Raw genomic sequence first — 13,871 nt, forward strand, 5'->3', positions numbered from 1 at the left:
TTTGGATTAGGGATACTCAACCTGTAATATAATTATGTCCAGCACTACAGAAAATGGTGAAGGCCATTATTACTTCAATTTCAATATGGCTTCCATCCTCTCATGTGAGAGTCTTATCAGGTTTCATTTTTGATTTTGTTGCCAAATGTGCAACTTTTTCACCAGATAATGTGACTAGGACACTAGGGGCCTTATTCTGATCGTTGCGGATTTTACCGCATGCGGACGTCCCGCCGATGTTGATCGTCTGCGCATGTGCAGAGGTCACTCTGCGCATGTGCAGGCGATTTCGCCGCACGTATTCTTTATACGCCGCACAGGGGGCGTAGAGGGGCGTGAGGGGCTACTTAGCCTCATTACCCTATGCATACGCCCCGCGTTTCATGGGCGTTCCCATGCAAACGCGGGGCGTATGCATGGTAATGAAGCCGTGACGCGTGTGTAGGGGGCGGGCATCTGACATCGCCGGATGTCAGCTGCCCGCCCCCATACATGATTTCACACGGACAAGTGTCCGTGTGGTCTTGGGTGGCGGGACCTGGTGGAGCGTGCGGCCCTGCATTCGATGTTCGGCGACCATCGAATGCAGGGGCTGCTCCCAACATGGAGGAGGCGTATCCCCGTCCACTTTCATGCGGACCGCCACATATCCGCATACGGACGGAGGTGGCGATCCGTATGGAAGGCGGGGATTCGCCTGCACGGACATGACCGCATATTTCTGATCGGGCCGCACCGATCAGAATAAAGGCCTTGGAGACTGCTGAATAATTTGATATGACACTTGAACAGCATATCTGTGTGCGACTGCGTCTCTGAATCTGCCACAGCTTTTTTTCCAATAGAAATTCTGCTGAGCTCAGTATACTCTCGGGATATGTTCAGCATCCCGGCAGTGGATATACCTACACTGGTATCCCAATTACAGTCAAGGGCCTGGTGCCAGAATCCAGAAATCAACGAAGATGCCAGAATTCCAAATTAAGTATGCAGTGTGGGTTTAGGTGCCAAGACTTAGGGTTAGGCTGTTGGGAGGGGGGTGTTAAGCTGTGGAGAGGCACTTAGAAGGGAGGGTTAGGCGGTTGGTAAGTATTCTTACGGCTGGTATCCCCCATCCGTGTGTATACCATACAAACTCTGTCACACACACAGATGTGTCATATCTAATTAAATCATACCTACTCATATTTCACTTACAGCTCTCTCCTACACAGTGACTATCTTTGCCTGTATAATCTCCTGCTGGTAAAGGCTCATCTCTATCTGACAGACAGCCCCTAGTAGTATGTGAATTACTCCCTCGCTACTTACATCTAAGCTGTAGTGCAGGCATGTCCAAACTATGGCCCTCCAGCTGTTGTGCAACTACAAGTCCCCCATCATGCCTTGCCGGTTTTGCCATTAGGGAATGCTAAAACTATGGCAAGGCATGCTGGTATGTGTAGTTTCACAACAGCTGGAGGGCCACAGTTTGGATATGCCTGCAGTAGTGGGTATAGAATTGTAGGTTTTTACCTGTAAATGGCCGCATTGCTGTGGGCGGATTGCCCGGCTGGGATGTGTGTACATGTGCAGAAGAAACTCTAACTAGCCAGTCTTCCAGTTTAAGTTTCTTTTGCTCATGTGCGCACCTCCCGGTGGGGCGGGCCACCCGCAGCGACGCCGCTAAATGCAGCAACACTGCCCACGCACCCCCAACCTTACCATCGCAAGCCATCCATTGCTGGCATAAAACTGTTCGACCCTCCACAATCTATGCCCAAAACATCGAGCACTAGTTCCCAACCATAGATTTTTGGGGAACATTAAGTCAATGTTGGTGGGTGATATAGAGGAGGTTTTATAATATGTTCAAAATTCTAATTAAGTGCCTATCTTTTGGAACAGCCTCTATAATCCATGGGCAAGGGAAATCAAAAGAATGGATTAGATGTAGTACTAAAACCCTGTTTTCCTTCCATTTTGTGAACAGACCGATATTAACCATCCCAACTCTTCCTGGGCTGCCCCCACATCGCTCTAACCGGCCTTATACGGTGTTTGAACTTGAACAAGTCCGACAGCAGGGCCGCAGGTTAGTACATTTATACACGGTTATTATGGGTGCTCCTAAACCCATGCTCGGCACACTTATTCTCCCACCACGCACTAGTGGATGTTAGGGCATCAAATACCGCCTGTCAGCACAAGCCGGCACAAAAAACAGTGAAAAAACCCATGTCGACCTAACATTATGTCGATTTAAAACCATGTCGATCTAAAACCATGTCAACCTTGTCCCCTGTCGACCTAGACACTTGTCGACCTTCAACCAAGTCCACCTAGAACCCGGTCGACCTTCGTGTGGTCGATAATACGGATATGGACCCAGAAAAGCTGTTGAAACAGACAGCAGAGTATATTTGTATGAATGGGTCAGTAAAGATGGATGCACTTCATGTGATCTAATACATATGTAGAAATTGTAGCTGAGAAGGGGGTGAGTTGCTGTTGCAACAACATAAAATACCCAAAAACAGAATCTCACCCGAACAAAAATCGGCTTGACATGCTTCAGGACAGGTGGCTTACTCTGATACCACTGCACTCAGCACACTTTCATGTTCACAAACAGCATCCATGTTTTCACCATTACCATGTCCACCTTTTTAATATTGACTTTGTACATGTGGCCTATACAGTCTGTCAGACATCTGGATACCCTAAAGCTTAACATACCAAGAGAAGAGGGGGACTGTACAAAGGCTGCACACAGGCCCCTGTTCCTGATTGTGGTTGCAACTTGTTACATAACAATTCATAAATAAATAAGCCTAAATAAACATACCCAATACTAATGGACCTTTGTCACTACTATTTAAATTAAAGGAAGAATGTGTTTTATGAAAATACAGGATAATGTTAAGTAATGTTTATCAAGATAAAGCCTCAATAGGTATGATCAGCCGTAGTGTCATTCCACTGGTATGGAACATTCAGATGTAGGGCGTACTTCCTCTCCCCAAATAAATGATAAGTAATACACCGGTCAGCGGTGTCCCCCTACTTTTCTCCTCACGCGCAGATTCTTAGGACTGCTGCTGAGCTGCCCTTGTCACCCAGGGTTTCTTATTGGCAGAGTCTGTGGTACGGTAGCTGGGAGAAGGATCATGGGACAGCTGCAGCAATCCATCATTGCTGTTTGCATGTAAAGTGTCAGGTTCTCTGGAGGGGTATTTTAAAAAAGGGGAAAGATACTGTACCTCTAATATGCTACTGCAGTCTCTGCGAGTTAGAGTTGGCACATACAGTAGAAGGGGAAAGTTTGATAATACTAAATGCGGACAGGATACAAACATGCAACTGTATGAAGTGATGACCTGGAACGAATAGAAGTGAAGTTGTGGAAATTGGTTTCATCGCTTTGGTTTTGTTTGGTTTTAGCGGACATGTTCCTGAGCTTAGTGATTATGGCTATATGTCAAGCTCCCGAAGCTGTGGTGGAAGTCATACCCTGACCTCCTCACATCGACGTTATACCAGGCTGCAGGGTATCACCCCATGTGCCCTACAGGAGGAACGCAATATAATGGGTGACCTGAAGGTAAGTCAAATAAAACCGGATGAGAATATCAGCATGTTTCAATCAATTACAATATGTGCAAAACACAAACTTACATTTTAATGCCTACACTGTATTATTCCCTTGATGATTATTTAGATTATTATAGGTCCTTTCTTACCATGCTTAACCCCTTCAGTGGTGGGGGTTTTTTAGGGAGCGCTCCCCACTGGGCTAGTTTTTTTATGGGGAACACCCACTAAAAAAAAACCCCACCACTGCTTCCCCGAGTCCGGAGAGTTCAATAGAAAAGCCAGAGGGGAGGGGGGAGGAGGCGGCGCAGCGGAGTGGCAATCCCGCAAATTTTCCGGGCTTTCCAGACTGGGCACGGAGGCACAGCCTGGAAAATTCTTGGGATTGCAACTGAAGGGGTTAAGGCATATATTACCTACTGCAGCATAAACTAGAGCTGCTGCTAATTATTCCCATTTAACCAGTTATGTTGCTGTATTCTCTGTGTCATCCGTATTTTCCTATGTTTTATTCTATGCTTTACACTAGCAGAGAGTGGTAGATCTTCAAGGTTATGATGGGCACATCTATCGGGGCAGGATGAATATCCGTTTTCCAGCCATTCACACTATGGACGGTAAGGAACAGTGTTACTCATCACAAAGGGATAGTGGATAAGGAGGGGAAGGTGTAGGATGAGGGAACCTGGAGAAAGAAAAAACAGACGAGCTAGCAATCTAAGTGGCATGGGAAATACTTGATGCATAAAAGGTAATTTATAAAGGTTTCTAGCTCTTGCTGGAGAAAATGTGTTTTTACTGTAAGGCAGATGCAATATAAGTAGGTTGAGTATGAAATTCCAGTGGCTAGAAGCCCTAAACTGTAATTCCTACCCCACCCCTCCCGCAATCAATCCAACAAACCCCCCCCCCCCCCCAAATAGCCTTTCTTAATAGCCCCAGAAAATACATGGTAATCAGAAAATGCAATGTTTTTTATGCTTTGGTTTAAACCATTAGTAACAGTTATTGCTTATTTTAGAGCAGACAAAAATAATATGGCAGAGCAAAACTACTTACATCATTTTTACATGGTCAGACAGTTGTCAGTAATATTAATTTGCCATTTCTGATAGTTACCTGTATTTAAATTCCAAAGGTAATTCCAAATCATGTTCAAAAATTTCTCAAGGATCTGAAACATCTGTAGCGCCATGGGATGTCACAACTCTACCCCTTCTCCCTCTGAGTGCCAAGCAAACTGGACACAACTCAGGTATCCAATTTATGCACAGATGTTGTAGTGAGCAGTATGGGTGTGGTTAATTAGGTCAACAATGATACGATCTTAAGAACTATACATTCGTGTGATATCTCTGGAATCCGTTCTCACATAATTTACAAAGAAAGCAGTGTATCAAAAGCTACTATTATACCCCTTTTACACCGCCGCAAAAAACAGAGTTTTTGCCTCATGGACTTGGGTCAGCAGTGGTGTTAAAGGGGCCAACCCAGAGTCCATTTACATGGGAATCCTACCCAGGTCCTAACCATGGGGACCATTTACACCGCCTACTAACCAGGTCTTCAGGGTGGAACACAGGCAAGACCTGGTTAGTAGGCAGTGTAAATAGTCCCATCCTGAGTTGGGACGTCAGAGTAGTGCTGGACGGATCCCAGCAAAAAACAGAAGCCGGGCGGGACGCGAGTCAACAGCGGGCACAGAGCCTCAGGCCAATGCACCCAAGGGGAGCTGGGTGAGTCCAAGCATCGCAGGATTGGGCAGTCAGGGGGGTTGCAGCTAAGTAGCCACTGCCCAATCTGGGGGAGGTGCTGGCAGTGACAGGCGTGTGGCTGGGCAGTGCAGGGAGGCGATGGGGCTGAACCCTGCCAGTGCGTTTTAGCGCCACCTGATACCCTGGCACCAGTGTACCAGAGAGAGAGCAGCAGAGGATGCAGAGTTTCTACCCCTGGCCCATGTATGCCCAGCTGCCACCCTATCCCAAACAGCACTGACAGGCAGTAGTGGCCAGCTGGCAAAACAGTACCGGGACCAAGTGCCTCCCACTTCAGTGATCAACAGGTGGGTGGGCGGGCAATTCCCCCTGGGCAATTAACATGTAATCCCCCTGGCAACAACCATGGAACCTGGCAATCATAGGGAAAAGAGCTGACCCAAGTTCAGTGTAAACAGCGCTGTGTTAATGGGGTATGAAGCTGGGACCGACCCTGGTCAGTGCTAGAGAGATGAATCACAATCTCTAAATTCATCAAGAAATTAAAATTTCCACATAAAACTATTTCAAATGTGTAAACCGCCCCCGAAGCATCAGGGAAGCATCCCGCATGCTGCACCACTGTGCCCAATGCAAAACTGGATAATTGTGGACAACATCCCTGCAGATAACAGCAAAATTTACTGCTGGAGACTAATTCAGGTCCAATCACGCACCACACCGCACTAGTTCTGTGCATCACCAGGTTTTGTGAACACAACCATGAAAGAAAGAATAAATAGTGTAGCCTGGCCTGATATGTCAAAAACTAGAACGGTTTCAGGCAGATGGACAAATCACACATGTGGAGTAAACCCCAAAAGACACTGAACTCTGCATGCCAACAAGAGTGAAGTCCAGGGCGGCAGTGGCTATGTGATTGTGCAGAGTATTTTTTTTTTTTTTACTGCAACACGTTAAGAATCCACCTGCAAACATCATTTGTACCTATTCAAGTCATGCAGGCTCTTCCAGCATTATAAAGGCAATACGTCTCAAGTAGAATACCACCAGATTATGGCTATGACTCACAGTGTGAGCAGTCCCATGTATAGCATCATGAATTAGCGCACTCAATCACAGGTCATGTTTTGTTCTGTTGCTGCAGTAATCCAAACAAAAGGAGGACAGGTCGCAACGGCCAGAAAATTAACACACCTAACTATATAAGCAATAACAGTATATTTTATATATAAAAGCATTAGTGTTAAAATACCTGCTTCAAGAAATTTTATATCAGTCCTCCTACCCAATCCTCTCCCTTATTTTAATTTTAAAGCTTTGACCTAAAAGTAACACTGACATAGGACAATGCTCTGAAATGAGAATAGCACATCGGGTATACTTGCCGTGATATCACTTGCTATAAAACCTGTGTATGAATACACCAGACTGTATAGAATAGGTTGGCTTGACTGGCTAGTCACCAATCACAGAAATGAATACGTCTCAGACAAGTAGTGGCCAATCAATATTCCATCTGTTTATTCACTGCTGGAGCATATTCTGCTACCATTCACCAACACCACACAAAACCTAACCACGTAAGAGGCCGTCTGTTTTTGCAACTGTATTCTTTGTATTATGAATACAACAATGTATTATTTGGCTTAAGTTAGTGGTTCCCAAACTGTGTGCCATGGCTCCCTGGGGTGCCTCGGGACACTTGCAGGGGTGCCACGGGTTGGTGGACCAGGACCAACTCAAATTATTCATGGTCAATTATTTATGGACAAAACCAGTGCTGGTGGCTGCCAATCATAAAATGTGTGCCCTTTACCACATAACTGAACCTAAGAAGCACATTTAAACACAACCTAAGAAGCACATTTAAACACAATCTACTTAATTTTATATTTATTTTATTGGGCCTAGGGGTGCCGTGGATACCCCGTGGATACTCTAGGGTGCCGTGATTTGAAAAAGATTGGGAACCCCTGGCTTAAGTGTAGTAAAAATGCAAACATGTTACACAATGTAATATACCCTATGTTTCCCCTTAACCTTTCCTTTGTCAGAGACCTCGGAGGAACGTCCTTGTTCTGCCTCTCTTCGCCATCTTCATGCACAAGCCGATAACCTTAGCTGTTGTGAGAAGAATCTAGGACTCCAAGATAGATAGAACTATCAAGCAGCAGTGTGTGCAGAAGCTGGTGCCATAACATTAACGGATTATGTAGCCTATTGAACATCAAAGATCAAGATTTACAGTCCATTCACATAAGTACATATGTACTATTGGATGATGATGGCACAAGAAAGTAACCGCTCGGATTTCTTTGCCAATAAGGCAACGCTGCTACATTCTTCGTTGTTAAGGCATATGCTGCGCTATATAAGAAACCGTAAATAAATAAATAATACCTCCAAACACGACTCATTTCAACCCAAAGACCAGGTCCTGTTCCACTTTTAACAGATCTCATTTCTAAGTCACTGTAAGAGCATTTATTCACCGGTGAACTGGATTATATAGGAACACCTAGATTCACTTTATTCAGGATCCTACTACCAGCACTACCCAAAAGGCACTTTATCCATTACAGCATTTGTAAAAATATTACAAGCGAGTATGCTTTCACATTTGTTTTACCATATTTGTTTTATATACATATGGCACCAACAAGAATCTAGTACTCAAAAGGTATAAAACAAGTCTAAGCTGATGACACATAACGTAGGTTACATTTGCCATTATGTGCAGCACAGTGATAAGCATTGCCACCTTTTAACACGACAGTGAGTTCAGATTCAACTAAGGCCCTTTTCTGCATACAAAATATACACCTAACCAGACAGAACATTAAAAAGGATTGCCAAGTGGAGAAATAAAATGTTTTCATTACAATGAAACCAGGGTCGGGGTGGGATATAGTAGGCACTCCATTTTTAAAAATTATGTGTTGGTAAAGTACAAATGGGCATGCCTAAGGATCTGAGGGACAAATGTAAAAAGGTTAAATTGTGATGGCTAGACAGATTTTGTTGGGTGTCTTCAATATGCAGTGGTTAGTACATACCAAAGGAGCTTCAAGGAAGAACAACGCACATGACTCAACAGACGTTATACGGTTACACAAATTGTAAATATTGCCTACAAAAGTAAGTTATCAGAATACACAGTGCATCTCAGCTTCTGGGTATGGGCCTGCATAGCAATAAACTGGACAGAACATCCAAACTGACCCCTGTTTACTACCAAAAGTGGCCACAATGAGCATTTGAGCATAGTGACTGGACCATAGAACAATGTGGATGTTTACCTGGTGGAAGAGATGACACAAACACCAAGTTTGACTATGGCAAGAGAACAAAGATTTTCTGGGAAATGTTGATGGGAAACCTTGGGTGCTAGCATTCATATAGATGTAACTATATGCAAATATCTAAAGCATATACCTAAACATTGATGCAAAGTATACTACTTCATGGCAACAGGTATTCCATGTTGGCAGTGTCCTCTAAGCAGGACAATGCACCATGCCACACTACACAAAATTATGATGGCAGATGAGAACCACTTGGGCCATCTAGTCTGCCCACACACACACATACAATTAAAAATTAGGCTGGATTTTTTTTATGTTGGGAGCCAGTATATTTTTTCAGGAATGGTTTGAGGGAGAAACAAAATGAAAAAAGTTGTCAACTTGGCCTCTAAATTCCCCAGATTTCAATCCAATTTTAGCATCTGTGGTATGTACTTGGAAACCGATAGGTTGAACTCGATGGACCAACGTCTTTTTTCAACCTAAATTTAATTACTATGTTACAATACAAACAAACAAATAAATGGTTTTCCATGGAGGTGTAATCTTGAAATTTACAGGGCCTTAAAAGGATCTGCTGCTAATGTCTTGGTGCCAGATACCCAGAAGACACTCTCTCAGGGGTCTGGTGGAGTCCTTACTTCGATGGCTCACGCACAAGGGGGTCCTATACATTATTAGAGCAGTGGTTTTATCATGGCGGATGGGTATATGTTCTCTCCATGAGTGCTCTATTTTCCTGCCTGCACGCCAAGTTACATACTGGGCAGGACAACTGTATTTTGTTTTTTGATTATTTTTTATTTTTAAGGGGAGGGGGGGGGGGGGGGTATAGAGAACTGGAGCAGGGAATTAAAAAAACAAAACATTAGTAATGTATGAGCTATATAAAAAACTAGTATTCAACAAATATAAAGCCAACGTGTAACAACACAAAAAAAATCCACAAAGAATATTTTGTAATATTGCCTCTTCTGTTAATAAGTAATTATTTCCCATAGGAGTTTCTTATTTGAGTAATCCAACACTGCTTCAGCTCTCTGATGCTGGAGTGGATTAGAATAGAATAGAAGATCCAGACTTTGTTTCAGCATTCAAAATACATTACCTCTCTTTTTAAGCTGTAGATTGCTGGCCAGGTTTACAATTTGAAAAATACATTTTCCTTTATAATGCTTCTAATATAACGGGAAGCTCTATGTTCAAGCCAAAAGGTAGCAAGGATAACTACAAATCATCTAAAACTAAACCACCCACCCCCCCCCCCCCCCACTCCAGCCATGTTAAAAGTTGAAATCATGTTCTTGTGGTGAGGATTGTGACGTAAGTGGACTTAGCTCTTCATTTATGTCACTTGTCCAATGGATAGTTACAAAAGCCTTGCATTTCATTTAGGTGACAAGGCCAAGCTAAACTGCAAATACTTTGTGCTCTTTCATAGATTACATAGTTACCAGACCCATCAAAATGACAGATCAGAACAGTAATGTCAGGTGGCAGTAAACGTTGGAACATCACCATTGTTCTTTAGAGTGGCATCTAGCAGATGGCAAACAAAACACTTGAATTCACCCAAGAGGTGAGGAGCAGCATTAGCCTTTTATTTTAGAAGATCGGGTACTAACCAATGAAAACTATACTTTGGCAAATCAAGTTTTCACAATAATGAACTTCTATCAGCTTTACTTTTTAATAACACAGTCAATGTTTGGCTGTACAGACTGAGTATTGCTAGGCTATACGAATAATTCTAAAAACCATAATTCCTATCGGTACAGTCCATGTGTCCCAAGTGGAGCTGTAGCTGATATCTATACTATTGCAGGATTGTAGTCCGGACCAGCCTTAGGCTGGTTTCACACCTCCGGCTCCTGCCGGACGGTGAAATCCCCGCACGGCCAGGGAGCCGTGCCGCACACACTAGTTTATCATGGAAGGGATGGCCACAGCCCGGCAGCCGTCCCTTCCAGTGGCAGGATCCGGCTGCAACCGTCAATAAGTGTCCATTCACAACTACTGTGTGCGGCACGGCTCCCTGGCCATGCAGGATTTCACCGTCCGACAGGAGCCGGGATTGTGTGAAACCAGCCTTACAGATTCAGCTCCAGGGGTCACCTTGATTTCTTCATTCATCAACATCTACCCTCATTGGCCATTTTGGGACCTATACAACCAACTCCATTGATCCCTTTCCAGTGCACTGTTAATTTGTGCCATCTTGGACCGACCACTTGGACTGTAACATAAGCATATGGGACTGATCTACCAGGAGTGGTATCTATTACACATTAACCAGTACAGTTTGGCAAAATAGGAACAGACTCTCCTTTAACTGCTGCTAGTGTGGAAGTGGAACATCTGTTATTATCAAATTATTGTTTTAACATGTCATATTTGTTTTATAAAATAATACATTTATTGTGAAGATCATCCAATTTATTTTAAATGGTACAGCACTGCTTTTCCTTTGTTCGTTTTATGTACTTACCTTACAGGAGTAACTAACCTGTTTTTTAGCAGCTGCTAGGAGGATCACTCATCTCAAGCGCCCCTCTTGTCCCAACCTTTTTTAGGATGGTTCTTAGTTCACCACCTTTTTTTTTTTTTACCTCCAGTGGGTGTCTTCAACACAGTTGCGTCAGATGTGACCATGTCAGGCAAAGCCAGCTTGGTGCAATTGCAAGTGATTAATGCATCACGTATTTGTTTCAGTGCATAGGATGCAGTAAATGTCAGTATAAAATTTTTCCTACAGATGTATGTGCTAATGTTTCTTACAGGTTAATAGCGTAGGACCTTCTTCTAGAACATACTGATGCACCATGCATCCAATGTATTTGTCCTTCCTAATGCAACTTATCACTAAACCCAACCATACCTTAGATTTCAAACATTTGAGAAATTATATATATATATATATATATATGTATATGATATTTCCAATAAGAAAGCAATGCCAATGTTTAGTTTTATACAGCTATTTTTGTGTCAATTATGCTATTAAATAACTAAGATTACTTTTACAGACATTTTAGATTAATAGCTTGTTAACAAATACAGACTGCTCGGGTTGGGTTAAAAAAGTATTTATTATTTTTCCTCTTTAAATTAAAAAGAAAACTCCTCAGAATTTGGGTTTAAACAGGATTTTGACCCAATACTCACTTGTATGAGAAAACAGGAGCAAAGTGCCTCCTACATTAGTTGCCTGTGATTGTGCATACAAACTCATTTAACCAGAAGGGCATGCAAGCCCACATTAATGAGGTTTAGAACACACCTTGCATACTAGATTCTCATCTATTACCAGTGTACTATTTTAGATTTAATGTCAAACTCACAATGCTACTGCAGAGGACAAACTTGGCCTCATTTTTCTGTTGCCACCCGAGCAAATCACCACTCAAGCACTAAAATGGCTTCTCAGTTCATGGCCACCAGAGCCTATTCTAAGAAAACAAAAACACATTGAGCACCCAGTCAGACATGACTGTATTATACACTTGCACGTCTTGCATCACCTAAATGCAAGTATTTAATTTGTATGTTCCTGCCAATGTTTAGATGGTATGTGGAGGTGCAACTCTTTTCAGTCCATTTTTATGTATAAAAATCACCCACCAGACTGTTTAAATAACTCACTTCAGGTAGTACGGCCACTGAACGTCCTATATAAAATATTGTTTTGTGGAATAGAATAAAGCAGCAAAACCAAAAGATTCTATCTTTTCTAAAGGTTAAACTCCAGTAGCTGCACTGGAGATGTAAAGCTGAAACAAGAAGCATTTGTCTCTGTTCTGTTAAGCCCAAGTGATTTTACATGCTTTGCTCCATCTATGGAGAGCCTATTACAAACCGCAAAGCCTCTTTCTTAACTATATATATATAGCCAGACATGTATGTCATAATGAGCTTGTTAACATAGGTAACATTTTAGTAAGCTCATTCGACTGATCAAATGAATATCTGTGCAATTTGTTCAGAAATATAGTAAACTACATAGTCCCTTGTCCTTACCAATCGCAGAAAAATTACAGAATATCCAAATTCACAAGAGCGCACTCACCATACTTTTCCCATTGTATTGGCACTTCTTGCAGACCCAACTGCACAAATGATTTTGCTTCTTTGTGCACAGTGTCCTAGTCCAGTGGTTCTCAAACTCGGTCCTCATTACCCCACACAGTGCATGTTTTGCTGGTAACCCAGCAGGTGCACAGGTGCACTAATTACTCAGACACATTTTATAAAGCTCCGCAGGTGGAGTTAATTATTTCACTTGTGATTCTGTGAGGAGACCTTCAAAACATGCACTGTGTGGGGTCCTGAGGACCGACTTTGAGAACCTGTGTTCTAGTCTATTAGGCTGTGCGCTTCCGAAATAGCCACCTCAATCTTATACATTTACATTTGGTGCATGTACTAAATTATTTACGGATATGGTCAACGGAAAGTAACAGCATAGTAGGCACCACCCATACCGCACAAGCACAGAACAGCAGCGGTAAATGAAGGTAGCACCCTAAACCATTATAAGGATAGGCAGAATTGTTGGTCATATTCCTAATCTTACACGTCTAACCAAGGAATATTAAACCCCTTAACATTTTGTGGCTTCTTTTTCCAAACCTTTCAGCAAGGTCACTGCACAGAAGTCAAACTTTTGGGATTAGCGGAATTTAAAATGCTTATGATAGCTGTTTTTGCAACAGAAGAATGTAACAAGTTGGATATGCTTACAACACCGGCTGTTAATTAGCTACCTGCAGTAAAGTGGCTTAGCTTGGAGACACATCCTTTAATAAATGCCTCATCCTCGTGTTTACACACAATAACAGTGTTTTCGGCTTCTGCTGCATCACAATAACAAAAGTATAGTCCTAGGGAGTGCTTTCCCGTCATCCATAGCCCACAGATGTGCATAAATAAATGTATTACACAATCACTTACTACCATACTGCCGTAGTCATCAAGAATTTGTCAGTGCAGGCAGGAGGGGTGGGACAGGATGCTTACAATGCACAGACCCACAGAGTGGAAGCAGCCATCACAAGACTACTACATAGAAATACACTAGGAAACTGAAACAAAATTGTTATCAGTAACAAGGTTCCTCAGTAACCCCACAGAGTAATACAAATACACTACAATACAGAGTCAGTCTACAACATGGCTGCCTCCACACTTGGGAGATAATGAATGCAAGCAGTTTAATCAGAGTTTATGACCAGAATATTTTTTTCCCTTTTTAAATAAAATTTTTAATCTGTCACAT

General features: G+C 42.6%; 1 protein-coding gene across 3 annotated transcripts in view; it reads left to right on the top strand.

Moving 5' to 3' along the window:
• QRICH2 (glutamine rich 2) overlaps nucleotides 1–8,203 on the top strand; it is a 74,586-nt gene extending 66,383 nt beyond the window's left edge. Inside the window, exons 12-16 of one of the 3 annotated variants that reach the window (XM_083147935.1) lie at nucleotides 1,973–2,074; nucleotides 3,424–3,583; nucleotides 4,103–4,190; nucleotides 4,712–4,828; nucleotides 7,346–8,203. In XM_083147935.1, the coding sequence (XP_083004061.1) occupies nucleotides 1,973–2,074; nucleotides 3,424–3,583; nucleotides 4,103–4,190; nucleotides 4,712–4,828; nucleotides 7,346–7,449 (571 nt within the window). In that variant the 3' untranslated portion in view covers nucleotides 7,450–8,203. The remainder of the gene's footprint in view (nucleotides 1–1,972; nucleotides 2,075–3,423; nucleotides 3,584–4,102; nucleotides 4,191–4,711; nucleotides 4,829–7,345) is intronic. The other 2 variants (XM_083147937.1, XM_083147936.1) reach the window with 2 other exon arrangements.
• Nucleotides 8,204–13,871: the final 5,668 nt, after the last annotated feature.

This window comes from Crinia signifera, chromosome 6, assembly GCF_055691185.1.
Source record: "Crinia signifera chromosome 6, ASM5569118v1, whole genome shotgun sequence".
NCBI classification, from domain to species: Eukaryota; Metazoa; Chordata; class Amphibia; order Anura; family Myobatrachidae; genus Crinia; species Crinia signifera.